We start from the raw sequence: 22,208 nt of genomic DNA on the forward strand, positions 1-22,208 counted from the left end.
GCCAAGCTATCATCGATTGTGGAACTTCAGATTTGTCATCAAGCTGCTCTGACACAGAACTTCTGGACTGATTGGACTTCCAGATGAAATAGAAACTTTATTTCTGATTCAAAAAGAGGAGTTTGGATCATTGAGCCCCTGTCCAGACGTCCTCGGCTAAGGGTAGATTATATCGACATCATCTCTGGCTTAGGTAAAAGAATACAACAGTCTATCCCATGTGTCGGATAAGTGGGTTTAGCTTTACAATGCTCTCAAAGCTCGGGTTATTCAGTTTGCCAATGTGCCACATTTTATCCTTCCACTCAACTTTCTATTATTTAAATAATTCAAACAGCCAGAGAGACACCCTCCCCATAATAGTTTAAGCCAGAGTGTTTATAAAGAATAAATTCTGTGTTAACCATCTATTTTTGTCAGAATATAGAAACTGCAGTTGGGGTTTTCATTAGCTATATCTATAATCATCAAAATAAACAGAAATAAAGGCTTACTATGTTATAAGTTGATATATATCATTAGTGCAATAAAAAATAGGGCTAGAGTACAGTGTGCAGCCAGATAACATGGCCGTATAGAAAGAATAGCCCTAGCTTCCTTTAAGCTGCAATCCAATAACATATTTGGTCTCAGTAATCTACAACATGATAGCGGATAGAAAAGTGATGTGTTCTAAGAATCAGCGGGCTTCATTGTTGCAGTCTACAACCAAAACCTTGAAACTATCTGAATGTGTTTGGAGGCCTAAACATCCATCAGTTACTTGGTGTTCCTCTGCTGAATCTTTAGGGACATTTTGTTGAATTTCCTTCCCTTATGTCGTGTTGCCTGGAATACTGACCTTCCCTGGGCTTTCCTGAGTACACTTGAGCTGTGTATGGAATATTACAGGAGAAGTGTGTCATTTAACTGGATTTTTTTCATCATGATAAATACAAATAGCTCATGTGAAGTGAGAAATATAGAATTTGGTTTTTATTGGCCAATTCAGCTACAAAATACCATACATATTCATCTGACCAAAACAATTTGATTAGAATAATTTAGGTTTATAAAATACATTTAAATTTTTTTCATCTATTAGGAAAAAAAAGACAAAACACTGAAGAGCTAAAAAAAAAAGAAGTATGCTGACACATTCATATCACCTAAAACACAAACAACAACAAGGCAAGTTATTCAGTGAGTTGTGCTGAGTTGATGTAATCAAACAAACAATATTTATTTTAAAGAGCTTTTCCACCAATGAGGTTCCAGTTTCTAAGCAGTGCTGGAGCAAGAGCCAGTTCTGGACTGGTTCAGCAAAGAACCAGCGTGCTGTCTAGGGGTAAGGTATCGCAATATGTGCATTATTATCATGATATTTCAATATAACTATATATTGCAATATTTTTCCCTGCTATCAAAATTAAATGTAAAGATATTGATCATTTATTGATTTTGGTATCAGTCAGCTCACGTCTCCCACTGTCCCCCCCTCAACCCCAGATATTGAGCAGCGCCACACAGCAAAAGGGCTCCATAGCACCATCTGCCAGAGTGGCGGTGCAGAGGTAGCCCATTTTCCCTCATTATTTTAGCTAAAAATGCTTTTTTTTAAATCAATACAAGGAACCGAAAGATCGGTTTTATATATTTCTCCCCACACCCCTAGTGCTCTCCTGCCGCTCAGATCCAACTCGAATCAGCATTAGGTCATAATAAACACTGTATAACTAAAATGTTTAACCCTGTCCTGGTTTTATTCAACTGTGAGGAAATGTAAGAGGAAGGTGACGGTTTAATAGTGAACCTAGTCCTAAGTCCTAATCATTATCAGCAGCTTACAAATGAGAACTCAACATACTTTTAAGAGCAAGATATATTATATCCAGCTTGAAGTTCTGACGACTCAGGCGACTCAGAAAACAATGTTTAACGATGTGGCTGGACGCGGATCATTGACCTCATTAAACAATCTGTTATTTAAAAAAAAACTGCATAAAGATCAGAATGGTAGCTTTTGTTGAGTTAGGAGCCAATTTAGGGTGTTTAACTGAAGTGTTTAGTCTGATTAAAACAAACTGGTTTGTTTCCTCCTTCTTTTATCTGGATGTAAAAGCAGCAATCGGACCCAAATCATTGGACCGATACCGTCTGGAGGAGGTGGGATGCGGTCTTGAGCAATTCAAACTTTAAAGCAGCTCATGTCTGGTGTGAATGACTTCTGATGTTGATTAGACACACCGATGACATTAACACTACAGACTTGAGCCTTTTAGGTTAGGGCAGCCAGGCATGTGTTTAAGTATGTGATGCAATGGGCAAAACATACAAAGATGGTTTGTCTTTTTCATAAAGCATAACATCTCATGCAATAAATTTTTAAATCGTTTGGTATATGTGTAAAACATTTTTTGCAATAATAGAAGGGAGAAACGAACTAAAGGCTGGTTTAAGCTCTACATTGAGTATTTTCTGTTTGGTACCTTACCGGCCTGTTTTGTTTGTATGACCTCCATTGTGGAAAACGACTCCTGAAGATGGACCAGCTAAAGGAGCGAGAACGCTAGGACCGTTTTTCCACCTGGATCCCTGCTCTTTTCTCCCTCGTGCCCCTCCGTTGTCACACAAACTTGCCCCTTGCGATTTTCCATTTCCTCACCGCCTCGGCCGTATTTAGACCCACAGCTAGTTCGTGATTGTCCCTCTTGCCTTGTGGCGTGGAATAACATAGCGCAGACCACGCTTAAAAATGGTAAGGGCATAAATCAAAAATATCTGCTTCATACCTCCAAAAAGCTCACTGCGACACACTGCAGGGGGAGTATAACCAGCTCTTAATGGTGTAAATAAATTAGGGCTGAAACAATCAGATTGTGATCATTTGATTATTGAAATGATCGCCAACTATTTAGTAATCGATTAATTGTTAACTGGAGTTTAGAGACTTTATAATGTAAATAGCTTTAGCTGACAGAGCAACACACTTAGAGCAGTAATTATATCAAAATTGTTAAAAAAAACTTTATATAAACATTATATGCTTTTAAGATAAAAAAAAAAATAATAAATTCCGTCCGTCAATGTGTGCTATCCATAACTCCTCAAGTGGAAAAGTTTAAGTTTCACCTTATTTAAGTTTGTAAAAAATCACTATCTGATTATTCATTGAAAAAATGATCGACAGATTAATCGGTTTGCAAAATAACATTAATTGCAGCCCTAAAATGAATTCTCCATGTTTTTCCACTAGCTCAGAACGGTATGAACCTTTGGGGCTCAAGCCATGGACACATGGTAGCATTAAACAGACCTAACATTCCCCCATGGTTTGGAGCGACAAGTTTTAGATTATTTCACCCAAAAACTCTCGTAAACTGGTTCGGACTAAAGTAAAACCTCCACTATTATTTTTATTTGATCGGATTAAGTTTTCTAAATTTAAACGTGGCTCTTACAACGTTTTTAATCACCCTGATCGCAAACAGTTCTCTCCTTTGGTCAAGCTAACCTTTACCTGGTTAGGACCAGCTTTCAGGGCAGGGACAGAGGTTCACTCATTCTACATACTTTGATATGTGCCATGCAAATAGTGCCGTCAGAAAGAAAGAAGCTAGGAGAAGGAAGCTTCCTAGTGTGAGTTCATTTATCATGGTGACCACCTGATGTTCCTAGCTGTTGCTAAGAGATATACCGAGTGTTGCCCACAAACCTTTGCGCGGCAGAGCATATAGGCACAGCCCACCTCACAGAGTTTAACAAAAATACTAAATTTCTTGCCTTATAGTTTATGTGATGCGTCATAATCTCACATATTAATATGTTTTGGGTTTTATAATTTAGCCATTCACCAAATTCTATTTTGGAGTTTCATCCATAAGAATGGCAGCTTTCCGGATTCAGCTCCTTTCCTACAGTGGATAGTGTTTCTTACTGCTGAAAGCTGCAATCAGAGGTATTCGAATCAAACCTTTGTCCTGCTGTAAACACTAAGTACTGCTGCTTAGTCAGCTCCAGCACCAATTAAGAACTGGGAACTGTATTGGTGGAAAAGGCTCCTTTAGAGTTGGGATTTAACATCTTTAAACAAAAAAAAACTAAGCCAAAAATTATTCATACCCCAGGCAGATTGTGGTTTATTTTTCCATGATTGTTGCTTTAGATGGGAAGACGTCAAGTTTGGAGTTTCACAGAACTATTCTGTATGGTAATGGCAGATTATAAGATTATGATGTCTGAATTGTTGATGACTTTATCAAGAATTTGGCAGGATTTACAATTTCACATTAATACAACTCCAACAGAATAGATTAACTGATATTTATTTTATTTCTTAATAATTCTTAAAAACAATCCAATTTCTTTTTAAAAACAAACTTTTAGGATGAATGATAATATTTTAAACTCCGTATCTTCCAGGGGTATGTATAATAAAGGTTCAACCGTAACGTTATGGCTTTATGATTAGGTCAGTGTCAAACTCTGGGTGTAAAGGGTGCTTTGTAAATGCCGTTACCTCTTCAGGACAGAGTTCACAAGCCTTGGCCAGTGTCATGCGTGCACTGTGGGAGCGCTCCAGAAAATATCCATTGGAGGTCTCGTTGCTCTGAACAGGAGGTGACCAGTTGTTGTAGGTGTACTGGGGGTTTCCTGTGTAAGGCCTCCTCTCCAGCTCATCCCCTAACCACTCCACTGCCCATGTCCACTTTCGCTTCAAATCACCATTGCTCTGCACAAGTACAAACAAAAAAAGTCAATCAAGAAGTTGCTGATTTTGATGCCAGGCTAACAGAAACGGAACACCTAAATGACTATACTGTTAAGTGAGCCCATGTTAGCTTGAACTTGGATGAGAAGGTGTACCTGTAGGATCTGATAAGCCACGGAGCAGTTGCTGAAGAGAGCCACCATGCACTTGATGCACTGATAAGCCCTTTTCTGGTAGTGGTTCTTGGAGCGCTGAATGGTGTCAAAGAGCCCATCTCTGTCGTCAGGGATGCCTTTCAGCACATTGTGGATCCTTTAAATAGACAAAGAAAAGTCGACTCAAACGTCACACTAAATGCTAACACCTCTGCACTTTTTGTCATGCAACAACCACAACCTTCCTTAAATATACTTTCTAGGAGTTTATTTGATATGCCAAGAAAAATGTTATGTATTATTGTAAAGAGGAGGACAAATGATAAGAAATTTGCTTAACAAAAATCTGATCAAAGGTGGCTTCCACTTTCTTTTGCCTTCGCCGAATCAATGCTTGTAGAGCCACCTTTTACTTTCAGCTATGAATATTTCTAGCTATGTGACATTTTTGGTCAGATAATATGGAGAGGATCATTTTACAGACAACATGAGTGCACCAAGCACCAACGATGATGCTGTAGAGCACAGGTGTCAAACTGGTTCCAGAAAAGACCGTGTGGCTGCAGGTTTTCTTTCCAACCAAGCAATAGCACACCAGACTCCATTCATCTCATCAAGTCATCATGTTCAGATTGGACTCCCTTGATGAGATGCCTGGAGTCTGGTGTGCTATTGCTTGGTTGGAAAGAAAACCTGCAGCCATAGGCCCTTTCTGGAACCGGTTTGACACCCCTGCTGTAGAGCGTATGCCGGGCCGTTTTGTGCCGCTGTGACAGCGCAGAATGTTCTGGTGTTACTATAACAGTCAACTCATGCCAGGTAAACAGATACATTGTGGCAAAAAGGCGAATTCAGGGTTACGTAAAAAGATGGACCCCATTTAAAAGGCAGGCAGACCAGGAAACCAATATCAGAGTTTTTTAATTATTTATCAACTCTAGGACCACAGAAATAGATAAAAGAAAAAATGTGAAATGGTTCAATATATGAATACTTATGCAGGGTACTTTGTATTACAGCCTAAGCAGTTAATCTGACCTGTGCGTTTGCCAGGAGTCCTCGATGAGAAGGATTTGTAGCAACAAGTCAAGATAAGGCCTCAGCTCATAGGTGTAGGAATATGCCACCTGTCAAACGATAAAGACATTATCTTACCTATTTTCCTTTGGGATGAATGGTTTTATGAAATGAGACTGAGAAATAGTGACCCAGCATTGCAAGGAGAAGCACAAGGATTTACCTGCCAGAGCAGCTCACTGAGCACAATGGAGGAAAACTGGGGGTTCTCCCAGCAGCAGAAGCGAAGCAGCTTCACCGTCTCCTCCGAGTTGCTGCAGTCTTCAATGATCTTCTTCACGTAGCTAGTCCTCACAAACAAAATCTCCGCCACTAGCTGCTGCACAGGCATGACGGGAGCTGTGAGGTTGGTGTCCCCATATGGGTTAGGGAGGGGAGGGTTACCTGAAGAAAAAAAAAAAAAAAAAGGTGGTATATTTTAAGTTATTTTAGCTATGGTGTTTTTTTATTTAAAAAAATTATATCAATATCACCATAAAATTCACACAACAGTCTTATACACCTACCATTGATTGAGGACTGCATACGTGTAGAAACGTCACAGCAGCGGACAAGCTGAGAGACCACAGTGTAGAGCTTGCCCAGCTCAGCGTACTGGTACTTAATGGGGGGGCCAGGACCCTCGTCCAGAGCAACCAACATGAAAGTGGCGGGAACATTTAGCTTCAGCAGCTGAGTCTTCTCTGCCAGGCCTGTGTGGTTAAAGAAGCAAAGAGTCAAAAGGAAATAGAAGCTGTGCTTCAGGTTACAAAATAACTGAATGATGGACGGATTAAGATCTGACTGTTGCTCACCCAGGTTGGCATACATGACAAAGAGGTTAAAGTACTGCTGCAGGTGGCGGCCATGTTCAGAAACCTCCCTTCTGAGCAGGTTGAGAACAGCTCTCAACAGGTGGTCACTAAGGCTGAGGTTATCACAGCCCTAAAACAAAACAAAAGATTTAACAGAGATCAAGAGGTTGCTACCAGGAGAACCATTTTGACTGCAACATATTTCAGCACCTACCTGAGCTGAAGGTCCCGGCGAGGCTGTGGGGGAGGGGCACGGCCCGTCTTGCAAGGAAAAGTGAGCAATGAAGACTATGAGCTTGGCGAACGCCCCGCGGACCTCGGCACTGGGGCACTCCAGCAAGTACTCGGAGAAGCGATTGGGGTAAGCAAAGAGGACATTGTGTGCAAACCAATAGCGTACATTCTTACTGTGTCTCAGCAGGATGCAAAGGGCGTCATACCTAAAACAGCAGAAGGAAAAAAAACAGCAACATTTTATAGACAAAAGGTAAAACATTTTGATAGAACCTAATTATCAAAAAAAAAAAAGGAAACAGAACATACCAGTCACTGGCAGGACCCCTTACTACTTTCTTTGTGTGGAAACCTGTGCTGAACAGGAACCTAGCAGCCAGCTGAGCACTAATCATAGAAATCTCCTCAGCCTCTGGTAGAAGGTGGTCTTGTCCTGGGATAAAGAATACAGAAAACACTGAAAACCACTCAGTAATGGCATTTGTTTTCTTTAGTTCAATAAAACTATCATTTAACAGACGCAGCCGTTCAATTATTTTCCAACCCTGATACTGAGCCTGAAGTAAAGAGTCATTGGGACGATTTAGATCCAAAACACATTTGTAATTTGGCTTTTCTTCATGCATCATTCGGCAATCATGAAGCAAATGTTCAATATCTTTTAAGGCCAATTGTTATGATTGAAGTTAAATTTTAAGATTATTTTTAGAAGGGGATGGAATCAGGATGTATTTGCTTTTATCTACAAACATTATCATGTGTCTTTACTATTCCGCTCCAATAAACTAACACTTAAATCAGGTCAGACAGCTTGCAAACTGTTGCCTTACTGAAATTTTCACAACTTCACAGCATTTCCAGTAGCATAAATTATTTTTTCTAAGTAGTTGGACGGCTGATGTGCAACAACAGGTAACTGAGTCATATGGCTTGAGAAAAACTCTTTCATCCTGTTGATTCTTCTGGCCTCTTCTTACAAAAGGATAAAAACAGGAACAGTGATGGAAAACTAAAGTTATTAGACACTACATTTTTAAAACTTTAATATAAATGTTTATAGCAAGCCCCTGCTTTAAGATGCTTAAGGGAATGGGTGTAACAGTACATGCAAAAACTTAGCAATTTTTGAAATGATTAACCATCCAATTACATCGATGCAAAATGAAAATATCTATCCACATCCTCATCGTTGTGATATGCTAGCTCCAGTGTTTCTGTATATGAACATGAAGCAGTGATATATTTTAAAGAGGAGGCCAGAGTTGTGATAAAGATGCAAAGAATAGATAAAATCATTTCAATCCCAGACTTGTAAATTGAATAAAAATCATATCAGGACAGACTTTGTGACATCAGCAAATTTTCTCAATGCTGCTTATTTCATTTAAATGAATTTGATGCTCATTCAGTTACTGCAGAGAAAGATTTCACATACTTGCTAAGCTCTTTATATATATTAAAAAGGCAGCGTTATTCAGAGCACCTAATATCATGTTTGATCTGAAGTAAAGCTAATATGAAGATAATCTCTCTAATTTTTAACACTAAACAGGATGATTAGTCAATTACTCACTAATAAGAGCTGGCTGCAGTATCTTAGCTTTGAAATCTAAACCAATGGATATGATGTGGAATTAGTAACAGCTCCAAAGATCAAACAAGCTCTCAAGGAGAAAACTAATGAACAACCATTACTACAGGAGAGGAGTGACTCAGAAGAGGCTGCAATTAAGGTACAACCAACATACCTTCAAGTAGAAGCTGTAGTGGTCAACCAATGGCAGCCAGTTTTAAAGGGTAAAGATCATAAGGCTAACGAAAGCTGTCTACACAGGTTAAAAGGTATTGTTCTTTTTCTCCTCCCTCAAACTAATATTTCAGATCAACTTTTAAAGTCATAGAGATCCGTCATACATTTTTTTTTTATTTAGAGGAGGAAAAATAGGGATGAAGATGTTGTGGAAGAGGACGTCAGGGTGGCAGAAGCTTGGTTTGGTGTAGAAGGCTTACAGCCTTACATGTTTGAGCCCTTGTTTCGCAATGCTGCCAGTTCTGTTAGCTCTACGCCTGCTGAAGACACAGATGTCCATCCCTGTGAACACTGGGACGGAACTCAATGTTAAAGTATAATGATTCTTATTTCAGCCATTGCGTATATTAGCTGCAACATATGAGTTAAGAAGCTATGACCGAAAAAATTTGATTGACAGATGACCGTTGACATATGATTGGCAGAATTTTGGTGTACAGGTTGACGTATAATTAACTGGCCTGCATAAGATTTTTTAAATAGAAATTTTCTGATTTGAATTGTCAGATAAAGAGTATATATTATTTACATGTTTAAGCCAGAATGATTTGACATTTGACTTCCCTATGACTTTAAATGCCAAAGATAACTCCATTAGTGTTAAAAGGGTTTAATTTTCTCGAAGGCTTTAGGGAAACAACAATGAGCGCCATTATTGCCAAATGGAGGGAAAAAAAGCACAAATAAGTAGTGAGCCACTGTTCTGTAGTCTTTCTCCCTAAATTAAATGTCTGATGATCTAAAATATTTGAATGTGGCAAAACACAGCAGAAGGAACCGGCAATAACTCTTTATCTAACATCTGAGTCTGTATAGATAAAAAAGGTGCGTACCTGGAGGAGGGTTTAAATAGACACTGTTACAGGTCAGAAGTTTCTTAATGAACTGGAAATATTCCAGGCTGTATTGCATGCGGTTGTGCATGAATTGGACGTTCTGCTTGCGGACGCTGCACTCGATGACGTTCGGCATTTTGACCTGATGCGGTTTGCTGGAGGAGAGGCTCAGCTCTGAGATGTACTTGACGAGTTCGCTGTCCTTGTCCAGTGAGTCCATGCGTTCGTAGAACAGGATGTATGCGTTCCACCATCGCTTTTGCCTCCGATAAGACATTCTCTTCATCATATGATCAAACACCTCCCCCATATATTCCCCCCCAAAGCACTGGTTCTTCATCTCCTCCTCGTCATCCATCTTGCATTCCGTCACGTCGCCGTCGTCAAACTTATACCAGCGGTTCTTTTCGCCGTCCCCACCGTTCCGCTGGATGATGTAGGAATAGTAATGTCCGCCACTCGCCTGGCCGGAGTGAACCAGCACTCCCACCAGACGATACTTGGAGCTGCCGGGCGGCGTGGGCTCCGATGGCTCGTTCTGCTGGATCACCTGGTTCTCCGGGTTGACGTCGTCGCCCTCCAGCTTGGCCACACCTGCCACCGTGTACGGCTCCATGTCCAGCTCCCGTGGGAACTCAAAGTAGTCGTTAAATTTGATCGCACACTCCCTCTCCCAGTCATAGTCGAAGCGCTTCAGCTGGATGGCCAGGACAGGGGGCAGTTTCTTGATCAGCAGGCGCTTCACTGTGTCCACCTGATAATGAGAGTCAATTTGTCCATTTCCAACTTCCAGATTGGAAAAACAAACAACAACAAAAACAAAGAATAATCAGAGATTTCTTCATCCATCTACAGGCTTACCTTCTTATTACACTTCTCACAGTGGTAGGCATTGGCTCCTTCAAGCAGATCCCCTTTAACATACTGCTCCATTGAGTCCAACAGGTTCTGGTGGTTTCTGATGTCTACATTTAACGTTGTAAATGACTCCTCGCACTCATATCTGAAGACAGAAACATCAGTCAAAAAAAACGTCTATCAGCACTTGGACACTTGTAATGTGCATGGAAATTCAAATTTCTCTCACCTATGGGGACACCCTTGACAAATCTTTTGGTCTGCAAAGGATCCTCCAAGCACCTTGCTGAGCATGGGAGGGTGACCCAAAGCTTTTAAAGCTTCATCCAAACTGTCCACCAAAGAGTTGAAGAACTCCAAAGCGTCATGCTGTTCCCTCAAGTTCACCGGCTCTCCCCATAATCTAAGAAAAACACAAGAAAAAAAAGCAGGAGTTAGTTCAGAGTGTAGTTATTTTTAACTTAAAAAACAAGCAAGAGCTCAATTAACCAAATGGACGGGCATGTTGTTCCATCAGAGAAAAAATAAAAAAAGTCTAACCTGAACTGTTTCCAGAAGCCCCTCGGTACGTAGTACTGCAGTCTGGATGCAGCCAGGTGGCCAAAGATAACCTGTAGGTGACGCAACACTCCGATGTTGTACTCCTTCCTGTCCTCTGACTTACTGGAGGGTTTATCATCAAACTGGTGGTGGTAGCTAAAAACTTCATCACGAGGATCTACGTTGCTCTGTGGGAACGAAATCTGATTTGTAACAAGCCATACATAAGTACTGTGGACAGACACCTTCAAAGAAGCACATTCATCAGCATCGTTAAAGTTTAGGAGAAAGTTCAGCTCTGCAAATGTCATTCTTCACATGATTCACTTGAGCTTAAAAGCAGCTTGTTGCTCGGCTTAGGAGGGAATGCTCACAAAACCGATTTTAGGGCCAATTCAGCTTCTTTATGCTAAAATCTACATTTCTTCATATGTCAGGGTGTTCAGCTGTGACACATTTGTCTCTATGGAGACGATCTAAATACAAATTAAAACAAAATCTAAATCCCCCAAGGCTACAAATTATCAGAGTCCTGTTTTTGTTGTTGCTTTGCCACAAACCTGCTACAGGCAGGGAGAAGATTTAGCATTAAGTTTCCAGCCAGAGTAGAAAAACAAGGACAACACCTGCAGCCTAATACATTAGGGCTAGCTTTAACATGTTCTCTGACCGTCGTACATGGAAATACATCCAAAAACTGTCTTCATTTGAGATTTAGTTAGATGTCTATTGTCACTTTGTTTTTAAACAGAATTTGGAATTCTTATTTTTCTAGGAGACATAAATCTATTGGGGAAATTAAAAAAAACTATTTTAAATTGATTTTGCTAGTCTCATAATGTAAACAGCAGATAATATGAATAAGCAGCTTTATTGGGGACACAATTAAACTAAAATAAAGTAGAAATAAGGTTGATAATTGTAATCAACAGGCATCTTATCAAGCAATTTAATATCTGTATTGATAGGATTAATCGGACCCTCGGGTTAAGCTTTAGCCTCGACTTTTTTAATAATTTCTAATACCTCATTCTCCTGCTTCTCATCACCAGACATGTCATCGTCCACGTCCGTCCCGGTGCCCTCGATGGCCAAGATGCCGTTGCGGATTGGAGGGATCATGTAAAGCTGCTGGATGACAGAGTTCATATAGCATGTAGCTCCGGCGTTCTTCAGCCCCACAAAGCCTTTGTTCGGCCGCGGTCCGACAGGGGGCAAATACTCCCACTCTGTCAGTGTCTCACAACCTGAATGTAGAGAAGTGAGAAAGAAAGAAATTCAACTCCATTCCACTTGACAGTTAAACGTTGATCACTTAACGTCACTGAAACGCCTCCCTACCCAAATAGTACATGTCTGTCAGAGTGTCTGCTATTTGTTTGAGGTTGCGGACGCAGCCCACAGCCAGGGCAACCAGCAGCTCGAAGCCGGCATTGATGGAAGCAGGCGTGCTACACACTGGGATGGCCTGCTCTGTGGGGAACTCCCCACTCTTCATGTACTGCAGGTAAACATTAGACGCTGGGAAGATGAAGTCATCAATCAGCTCCTAATCAAAAAGAGAGGAGAAGAAATTTATAAGCAACGAGATAAAACTGGAAAAATCTTCACTTTGGGATGGGCTCCATACTTTAATGAGATTGGCTCCTCCCTTCTCACACCCGATGTAGTATTTCTTTTCAGGCGTCTGGAAGGCTAGGAGCTCTTTGGTGACGCCAAGGTGGCCCTCCAATATGGTTTCCTCCACCCCAGTCTCTCCTGTCCTCTTAACCTCATCCTAATGAAGTAAAATCATGCTGGAGTTTAAGCAAGACTGCATGAAACTGGAAGAAGATAAATAAAAAAAACAAAAAAAACCAATAACTAAAAGGTGACTCTGACCCGAATTCTTTTCAGCCAGTCGATCTCGTTGTTGAGCAGCACCTCGGCGTTTGGCAGGTTGATGTTACTGTTGTAGGCGTAGTTCAGCAAATGTCGGAGCAAAGTGAAGTAGTCCCCTGCGTGTTTGGCTCGCTCTTTGGCTGTGCTCTAGACACGCAATGATGGAAACATTATGGTGACCAGAATCCAGATGAGTGTTGGAAACACAACCCTAATCTCTTTAGCCACTTACCCCCAGCACGGTGAAGAGGAGGGTAATAAAGAAAAGAAGAGGCCGATGCCCCATGCAGCACCTTGTTGCCATCAGGAAAAACTGCTCTTGGGCCATTTGACGCACAGATCTGTTGAAGGGCCAAAGAGTGTAAAAATGTAAGGGAAAAATAAAATCATTACAAATGTACATAAAATTGGAAAACTTTGAATAAATAATGAGGTAGATAGATACTGATTCGCTTACTTGCTATGGCAGTGTAGCAACAAGTCTATGATGAAGGTCTGCCAAGCCTTCTCCTTACTTAGCGTGTCAAGAGCCGTCGGCATGAGAGCAAAACACAGAGTCATCACCTCCAGAGCCTCGCAGCACACCTGCTCATCCTCTCCATCCGGCTCCTTCGCTGCGTTCGTCTATAACAGGCGTTGCAATCGATTGTAGGACAGAATATACACAGTTAAGTTCTAAGCGGTCCCAAACTGGCTTTGTTTGTTTAACTTTTAAGGGTAAAATGTTTCTTCTTATATAAAAACGTTACCTTCTCATATATTTTACTGATTTCCTCATTGTTGCTAAAGACCAGTTGCACTGTACCACAGCCCGATGCCCACACGATTTTCTGCACCGCTCGGATCACGCAAATGTCTGGGATGTACTTCGATGCCTGGAAGAAATTCTGATGAAAAATACAGTTCCATTGAATCTATTATTAATGTTATTACAGACTACTTTTTACAAGAAATCGGCACATAAAGGTACACAATGATAAACTTGATTGAGTTCTTATTCCACTTCCCTGCATTTAGCTTATAAAACTGAATTTGTAAGATTAACACATCCGGGAGTGAAATGAGGGAAATAAAAACCTGTTAATGTAAAGCTTCTTTTACCTCATCAGAAATCTGCTGGGCCAGACGGATAGCTACATTTCGCAACATACATTCTGAGGCAGGGTTGGGAATGTTTTGCAGGGCGCTCTGAAGAACCAATGCCTGGTCATGAGTAGCCTGATTTATCTGCACATATTTACACAAAAGAAGCAGAAACGGACATGTTAGCACAGCAGAGGGTAAAAGCCCAGAACTAGCTGAACTGGTTTGCCCGTTTACTAGTAAAAGAAGCGAGGTCTAACCGGAGAGACAGGAATATTTCCATCAGCATTGGGTTGGCAAGCCTCAGCCACAGCCTTCACGTGTCCGAAGCCGACGGCAGTCAGGAGGAGCTTGGCGATCTTCAGAGCATTGAGGTAAGCCCCTCTGCGTGTCTCCATGTCCGCAGATGGAAGGAAGTTGTTTCTGGTGAGCATGCTTAGCACCAGAGGCAGACCACCGCTCTTCAGGAAGTTATATTGGAAGTCACTGGCATCCTCGCCCAGTGTGGCACTAGCTGGCATCAGCAAAGCATACACAACCTGCAGACACAAACAGAAAATTAACCATGAACTGCATTATAAGCTAAGTCACATATGTATTTAGAAATGTATAATAAGCCATACACTGGAAAAAATCTAAATCTAGATGATTTTTCTTAAAATAAGTGCATTTGTTCTTGGATTGAGGAGGGAAAAGAGATTTTGCCAATGGAACAAGACAATTTACATTTTAAATAAGAAAACAACTGCATTGTCTTATTTCAAGTGCATTTTATCTAATTATCTTATTTTAAAAGTAAAAATACTCATTCCATTGGCAAAATATGTAATTTACCTATTCAAATTAAGGGTAAATACACTTAATTGAGGAAATTTTAACTTATTACTAAACTGTTTTTCCAGTGTAGAACGCTGGATTTTTAGCAGTAAATATACAGACATACGCTCAGAGTAAGAACCAAACAGGGACACCTAGCATGGTGAGTGGTGGTAACCTAAATGAATCAGCTGATCTTCTGCGAAGTGAAGTTCACAATTTCAGACAGAGAACAGACATCTAAGTGTAAGTGAATTATTTTTACCTTTATTGTTTTTATTTTAACCCCAGCATGTTCAGTTGATCTAGACAGGATTGTTCCATTTTAGAAAAAGTCTAAAGGGTAAGCTAAGGGTCAAGACTTATTAGGAAATATACACAGAATGCTCTTTACAGTCAGAGAAAACTAGCTGTGCTGAAGTTAAGATGCCCAAAACATTTTAAACTTATGAAATCTCTAACACTGACTTGAAGTTTAAGTATTTCACAGCAAATATGTTCTCAATTTTACAGTGAAGAAAGAAAGTTTGAAGGACAGCTATTGAATGGCATAGCTTTAGCAGCCTGAGAGGACCAGCATGTACTGTTTAGCAATAAAGCTTTTTTTCCTGATTCTCTACCGACTGTTAGCTCTTCAAGAAAAACTGGAATCAACAGATTTCTGACCTTGATCAGTGCATAACAAATTTGTTTTGTCACATAAATGTATACTCAACCTTACCTCAATGAGGTAGAGCACTTGTGAAGGTGAGGGTCCGAAGAAACGGGAGTCCAGTGAAGGACTCAGGCTGTTCTCCCCAAGCTTGGCGTGGTCCAGACACACAGCTCGGAGATTCTCCACTGTGGTGTTATCTGTGTACACAGAAATAAACAACAAAGCCATGAGATAAAAAAAGGAAAAAAATGTGTTTTGCTGAACATGTGTCAGCTTGAGATGTAGAAGTGACCCTTTACGTCAGTGTGTATTTACCTGGAGGCATGAGCTTCATGAGGACTCGAGCTCCATCTCTAAGTTGAGGCATGTTAAGGTTGCAGCCAAGATCGGCTACTTGCCACAGGAAGGAGATGTAGCGCGGATGTAGCGACATAATCTGCAAATCAGAGCAAAATGTTTCTGATCGTATACTTCTAAAGGCCTCATGACGTTTTAGGGTGAAGTTATCACTGCATGGTTCGACAGTCTGAACACTCACCACCCCAGGAAGACAACTTTCAACTTCTGGGTTAGGCCCATCACTGTAGTGGTTCCCGTGGTTACCAGGGGAGCCAGTGGATGAGTCAGATGAGCTGTCAGGACTCGAGGGCATGTTGGCACTCACCTGGGTCAGCTTGGCCGTGATCAGCTGTGTAAGGCAACATAAATGTGGTTTAGTTAACGATGGCTGAGGAGCTAGGAGCGTTTGAGTAGGAGATGCACACTCACCGTTTTGTCCTTCAAGTTCAGCTGTCCAATCAGCTTCCTGTCATCAGCAGGATCGACGACCTCCCCGCCTATAAACAGCTCAATCTTTGTGTGTGCAGCGTTGGCCTTTATTCTGTTTAGGATTCCCCGCCTGACCGAACCGATAGTGTCATTGGTGTGTGACCAGATGTCTAAATCATCCACCTGACGTCCTTGGTTTGGAAAGCGGACAATCAATGTGATATGCTTGCCCCGGAAAGCTCTGCATGACAAAACAAGAGACAGATATTCAATAGAACATTTAAGAAACAAATGTTTTAAATTATAACAGGAACCTAAGAAAAAAAAAAAATAATCAAAATACACGTGTTAATAGTGATATACTGTCCAACTCCAGGGATAAGAATCTCATTCCCATTGTACCTTGACATAGGCAGTATAGTCCTCTCCTCGTGGTAGTCACTGTCGCACTCATTGATATATTCCTTAAGCACAGTGAGAACTCGCACCATACGGATGGCCTCTTGCCGAGCACAGTTGATGCTGTCCTTGTCTCCGTCCAACACGCAGAGAGTGTCATAGGACGCCTTCAGACGGTCAAAACAGGACTGGATGAAATCCTCATGAATCTCAACCTGAGCAAAGAGACGAGGGAAAGGGCATAAATACTAGCCTAATGATCATCATCTATTTTCTACAGGAAATGGTTATTCAAACAAAGTCAGAGGAAGTGGTTCCGGTACCTGGTTGACTTGAAGCTTTGGTCCCAGATTGGTGTAGATCTCTTTAAGCAGGTCTATGGCTCGGTTTGCAATATCGTCACTTCCTTGAATTACCACCTGGATAAGAGTAGAGGAGGAGGAAAGCAAGTCAGATGGCATTAGTTGTGAACTAGGAGCTGCAGGCCTCGGTTCATACATTCACTGAAAGACTTTCTTAGAAGCTTAACTATACCAGAGTAAAGATATTAAATCCAAGCTATTATGAGCCTGAGAAAAAAGCAAAAGCTGACCCTCTGTATCAGTCGAGGATAGCGGCTAGTACTGTGGCTAGTACTGTGCGAACTGGTTTTTGACGTAGACAATTCTCTCATTTGATCTGTGGTGTACGCCACTGAGCCGAGATTTACTGGAAGGAGGATATGACTCTATAAACGTTTAATTTTATCTGCATGTTAACTTTGTTGATGACAAAAGACTCCTGATTATTAGAAGCCTCCTTATATAAATAAACCAAAGGGTGGATAACCATCATTAGAACATTTTTGAGACTTGTATTCTTCTGCTAAAATGACTGCCTTTGGCTTTTTTTATCCTTGTCTCACTAATTGGAACAAGGATAAAAACCGCAATATAATCTGATTTGTAGCCTCTGATTCAGTGCTCGAGGGCTGTCTCTGGTTTAATAAAACTAGATCACCATCAGACAGTTCTTTTTATTAAATTAAATGGGTGTTTGTGTTCATGAAAAAGTTAACGGCATGCCAGTATCATGTGAACACTGTCAAGCCGTCTGAGCTAAATTTCTTGTTACACCTCAATATTTGATAGTTTCTACAGTTCTAAGCAAAATAATTCAGAAGATAACACCTAACAATTCACCTTGAATTCCTCATCTAATGAGAAAACTATAATGCTTAAATAAAGCACTGAGTGCAATGCACCAAACTCACTTTGACTGTACAGAGGTAAAAAACGGCTAATAATAACCAGTCATTTGAAATCCAACATTTAAGGGGTCATTGAATGATTATATAGGGTGTTTGATGCTGGTCCTTAAGGTCTCTGAATCGGGTGTGTAACATTAGTTGGGCTAAAAATTGCATATTTGCTGTTCTATGAGCCCTAATATAAGCCTGGTTAAAAGCCTTAGAATGAAACAACATGTTTTATTTCCTTTTATGGTATGTTCATGAATATTTAGATGAGCTGTACACTGATTGGTTGGTTTACAACGAGCGAAGCTGCTGACCAAAGACGCATCATAGCAACAAGCACCCACTCACTGAAACATCAAATTGTTGATATGGTAGGGTGACCAGACGTCTTCTTTTTCCCGGATATGTCCTACTTTTCATACCTAAAGAAATATGCGGGGGGAATTTCAAAATCGTCCGGGATTTTGGTCGACTACAGTACAGCAGAACCGAGTCGTGAGCTCCGGGGCTGGTCCGGTGCAGGGAGCCAGCGAGGGACGTAGAGACCGAACCCGACCCTGCCACCGGGCAGGCGGAGGGGAAGCACGGTAAGGCAAGCGGGGGGAAGCATACCGTCACCGGGTCTGGTTCAGTTGCTCTATCCCCTGCTGGCTCCCTGCCCCCATCCGCTGGGGTTCCCGGACCCGGCCTGGAGCTGATGGCTCGGTTTGAATGCCCGGTGCAGTCAGCGGCCAAGCAGCCCCCTCCCAAAAAAAAAAAGTGCCCTCCTTTTCAGAAACCCAAATCTGGTCACCATAGATATACTAGCATTGCTATTAACAGCTTAGCGACTAAATAATACTAGCTTGCAGTGATGATGGCCTTACAGTCAGAACAGCCCCTCGTTTCACTAAAAGAAGTTTAGCAAATCCTGCTTTAAACTGTCTAAGATTCTGAAAGCTGTCTTCGGTAAAATGCTCAGAGCAAATGAACAGCTGAGCATCAACCTTTGCAGGGATCTTCTGATAAACAAAAATAATCCATGCCCGTCGAGTCTTCGGATCGTTGGGGAGACTGAAAATGTTCCCCTTTCTCTGTGCAGCCTGGAACACTGCATTTATGCCCGTGGTTCCAGCTCATTTTCAATAGAGAAACTGCCTGCTTTGTAATTCTTGTAGAAGTAAACCAAACTGTAGCTAAACAGCTAAACTGGTGTCTTACATCTACCTCTATTCATGTTCTTGGGCCAGTGAACCAGTGGGCTGGTCTGTATGTCAATTTCGGGGTGTAACAAAAGTACAGGTCATAAACAAATAACGCACCATCTCCAAATTGCTTCGTTAGAATTCCCCTGGTTTATGGTGGAAGTTTAGAATTGTGAGATTTGTGGAGAAAGGAGGCGTTGATAGGGTTTGAACTTCTCTGTACGTCTATTTCACCTACTGAACTATTGTTATTACTATCGTTAATATCTATGACTATATAAACTTGGTTTTGGATTCTATGACCCCTTTAACATTAGCTTAAGAGACAGATGGTGTTCTAGGTGCTTAAATAGCAAAGCATTTTTTTGATTATTTAAATTAATATAAGCAGGGAGATAAACACAGAACCATTTATCTGCAATCACGTCAGCTTCCCTCCTTACCCTCCACAGATAGTCCAAGCCGATTAGCTCCAGGTCATCCATCATGTAGGCCTTGCGTTTGGCTACCAGCTTGCCCTCCCTGCAGTTGACAGCCTTGAAGAACCTCTCAAAGCACTTCATGCCATTTTCTGTGAGAAGGGATGGATCCAACTGCAACACATTGTTCTCAAAGAAGTCCTTGTTGATGTCTGGATCCAGGTCGGGTTCATCCCCCATTAGCTTCGAGTACCTTTTAAATAAGAGTAAATAATAGCATTTAGCGAAAATTATCCCAGGATAAAATCATACAGCAAAGATCAAAATAGCTGAGTAAAGCAATACCATTTGAAGCAGGCCTCACGGTCACAGAGAAACACTGCGTTCTCAGCTAGACACTTCCAGATCTGCTTAGCCTGAGGAGCACAAAGCCACAGCTGGCCATCTTTCAACAGAAACCTGGAAATGAGAAACAAAAATCAATAGTGGAAAACGATTCCCTAAAGGATAAAGAGAAGTACAAAATATTCTTTGGTGAAATTAAGAGTTTTTGAATCTACCCCATGATAACAGACAGGTAGAAAGGCAACCATTAATTACAAAGATAGATATTACCATGCCTGATTCATTTTTAGTTCATGTATTTTCTCCCACTTTTTTCAGTGAATAACTTGTTACACTGAGACTGATGTGCTTAAAAGACCAACCTCAAGAAATTAAGTCGCTCCTGCACTTCCTGGACGTGACTGTAACGGCTTCCTGGTCGGACCGTTTGAGGGTCAAACTCGGCTTGTTCTTCTAAAAAACCCACAAATGCAAAAAAATCAAACTTTATAAATACTTTAAGATATGCTTTCCCCATCTAGGAAAATTAGACTTTTTAGCTACCTTTAGACAACTGCCTCATGGTCTCCATGTAGGCCGAGAGGTTCTCGGCCACCAAGGTGACTAGCGCATGGTTGTGCTGCAGCTGGTTTATCAGATCGTGGCGGTAAAACACGTGGGGACTTCTCTGCGTTTGACTGAAACAAAGCAGCAACAGAAGTGGTGGATTTGTAAACACAAACAGCAGGTAAGAAAGCTAGAAAACACAAAGCAAAACTGACAGTAGAACCAAGTTTAAAAACGTTTCATACAACCTGATTGATATAAACAAAAAAAACAAACTTTACCCTGATTTGTCATTGGGTATAGAGCACAATGAAAAGAAAGTAACTTTTCTTCACTGTTTCTTTATATTTGCGTATAAAACCAGCAGAGAGGTCGTATCAAAAAAAGAGATTTCTTGCCTTGTCTCCCCAAATAAACTTAATGATATGAGCCTTTAATTCAGGCAGTTTTAGATCAAATAGATGACAAAAACATGGGAAATAATTTTACAAGTTAACCGCACAAAGTGGTTTGCAATATAATATCCAATCGTTCTTTAAAACAAAGTGGCGACACCATGGGGGCATTCCAGGAAGCTGAAAACCAAGGCATGAAATCTCCTCAATACATGGCATTGAATGATTTGAAGTGAAAGGAAATGGCTGGAGAAATAGAAGGGCTTTATCTCAAAAGACGTTTTAATAAAGACCAGAAAACAGTGACCTAAAAGGACGAATTAGCTTAAATTTCACAATATCAAATGCTGCCAAAATGCTGTTTTATGTGAAAATATTTGCTGCCAGGTAATATGATGAACACAGGCAAATCCCATGTACTGATATGATCTGGCTAACATTCCTATTTTCCAATTGAACATGTTATTTGGTTTCCAAACGGATTCTTTCAGTAACTGGTAAGAAATAGTTATTAGAATTTTCCATCACTAAATACATTGGTTATTTAAATGTTTCTTTTTTAACACCAACATCTCTGCTCATCCGCAGGAAATGACAGCCTGCTGGATTTCATTAGGAAGAACTTAAGAATGTGCCTAATCCTGACTAACAACTCTTAAAGAACATGAAATACAAGCAGAAAAAAAGTTGGAGTCAGGTATCTAAAGTTATAAATGAAAACGAAACAAAATGCAAATTGAAAAAATTGAATAATAAAAGCAGCAACCAATTCCTTCTTTTTTTTGGGTTATGATTAACATTACTCCTTAAACCTATTGTCTACCATCATTTCTTTAAATCCAGACACGTCCATGTGTTTATTCCTGTTTTACCTGAACTTCACACCAAATGTGAATTTCCTGGTTTCATAAACAGTCATTTGAGATGAAACCCAGAGAAGAACCGTTTAAAGTGATTCGTGGCAAAGATTTATATTTGATGTAGTTTTGTAGCATTGTAAATATGTTCAAAGAGAAAGATAGGCTTGGTGTAACAAAGGAAACAGGAAGAACCCTAGAATTGGCATAACGACTTACCCCACTAAGTTCGTTTGTATGTTAATTGGCATTTTCTTTCTGGAAAAACAACAGGGATGTCTGCTACATAGTTTCTACAATGACTAAAATAGTGATTTATTACTTTAAAACAATTAGATCTGTGTACATTCTTAGGTTAAGTCCAACTTCAAAATGGTTTGGTCTTCTGCTAAAAAGGTAGGTTCAATAACATAACTGAATGACAGATTTCAATTTAGGCTTTATTTGACAGAGGAGCAAAAACAAAATAAAATTCAGGAAAAATGAGGTGGGTCACTGGTAATTTGTATGTAGAAGTAAAGGCTTTTTTTAATACTTGGGCTTTTACTAAAGGGATTTAGTTGATAAACAGCAATGGCTCCATTATTAAAGATCATGCTAGAAAGATTCAGTTTGACTAACTGAAAGAT

General features: G+C 40.5%; 1 protein-coding gene across 7 annotated transcripts in view; it reads right to left on the bottom strand.

The window, feature by feature from the left end:
* Positions 1-22,208, bottom strand: part of usp9 (ubiquitin specific peptidase 9) — a 42,695-nt gene that overhangs the window by 6,564 nt on the left and 13,923 nt on the right. The window contains exons 14-46 of one of the 7 annotated variants that reach the window (XM_038284794.1): positions 21,799-21,837; positions 20,325-20,458; positions 20,144-20,234; positions 19,782-19,895; positions 19,461-19,689; positions 16,920-17,015; positions 16,600-16,811; positions 16,198-16,438; positions 15,968-16,117; positions 15,745-15,865; positions 15,496-15,626; positions 14,219-14,497; positions 13,977-14,102; positions 13,625-13,750; positions 13,333-13,499; positions 13,108-13,216; positions 12,876-13,022; positions 12,625-12,771; positions 12,336-12,543; positions 12,021-12,241; positions 10,995-11,182; positions 10,684-10,857; positions 10,458-10,599; positions 9,594-10,350; positions 7,260-7,383; positions 6,931-7,156; positions 6,717-6,846; positions 6,429-6,614; positions 6,086-6,306; positions 5,884-5,972; positions 4,846-5,002; positions 4,499-4,711; positions 842-871 (exon numbers count right to left, since the gene is read on the bottom strand). In XM_038284794.1, the coding sequence (XP_038140722.1) occupies positions 842-871; positions 4,499-4,711; positions 4,846-5,002; positions 5,884-5,972; positions 6,086-6,306; positions 6,429-6,614; positions 6,717-6,846; positions 6,931-7,156; positions 7,260-7,383; positions 9,594-10,350; positions 10,458-10,599; positions 10,684-10,857; positions 10,995-11,182; positions 12,021-12,241; positions 12,336-12,543; positions 12,625-12,771; positions 12,876-13,022; positions 13,108-13,216; positions 13,333-13,499; positions 13,625-13,750; positions 13,977-14,102; positions 14,219-14,497; positions 15,496-15,626; positions 15,745-15,865; positions 15,968-16,117; positions 16,198-16,438; positions 16,600-16,811; positions 16,920-17,015; positions 19,461-19,689; positions 19,782-19,895; positions 20,144-20,234; positions 20,325-20,458; positions 21,799-21,837 (5,725 nt within the window). Of the gene's footprint in view, positions 1-841; positions 872-4,498; positions 4,712-4,845; positions 5,003-5,883; positions 5,973-6,085; positions 6,307-6,428; positions 6,615-6,716; positions 6,847-6,930; positions 7,157-7,259; positions 7,384-9,593; positions 10,351-10,457; positions 10,600-10,683; positions 10,858-10,994; positions 11,183-12,020; positions 12,242-12,335; positions 12,544-12,624; positions 12,772-12,875; positions 13,023-13,107; positions 13,217-13,332; positions 13,500-13,624; positions 13,763-13,976; positions 14,103-14,218; positions 14,498-15,495; positions 15,627-15,744; positions 15,866-15,967; positions 16,118-16,197; positions 16,439-16,599; positions 16,812-16,919; positions 17,016-19,460; positions 19,690-19,781; positions 19,896-20,143; positions 20,235-20,324; positions 20,459-21,798; positions 21,838-22,208 lie in introns of all 7 variants that reach the window. The other 6 variants (XM_038284793.1, XM_038284797.1, XM_038284796.1 and 3 more) reach the window with 6 other exon arrangements.

The sequence above is a fragment of the Cyprinodon tularosa genome, unplaced genomic scaffold (assembly GCF_016077235.1).
Source record: "Cyprinodon tularosa strain WSP-4 unplaced genomic scaffold, ASM1607723v1 ctg202, whole genome shotgun sequence".
NCBI lineage: Eukaryota > Metazoa > Chordata > Actinopteri > Cyprinodontiformes > Cyprinodontidae > Cyprinodon > Cyprinodon tularosa.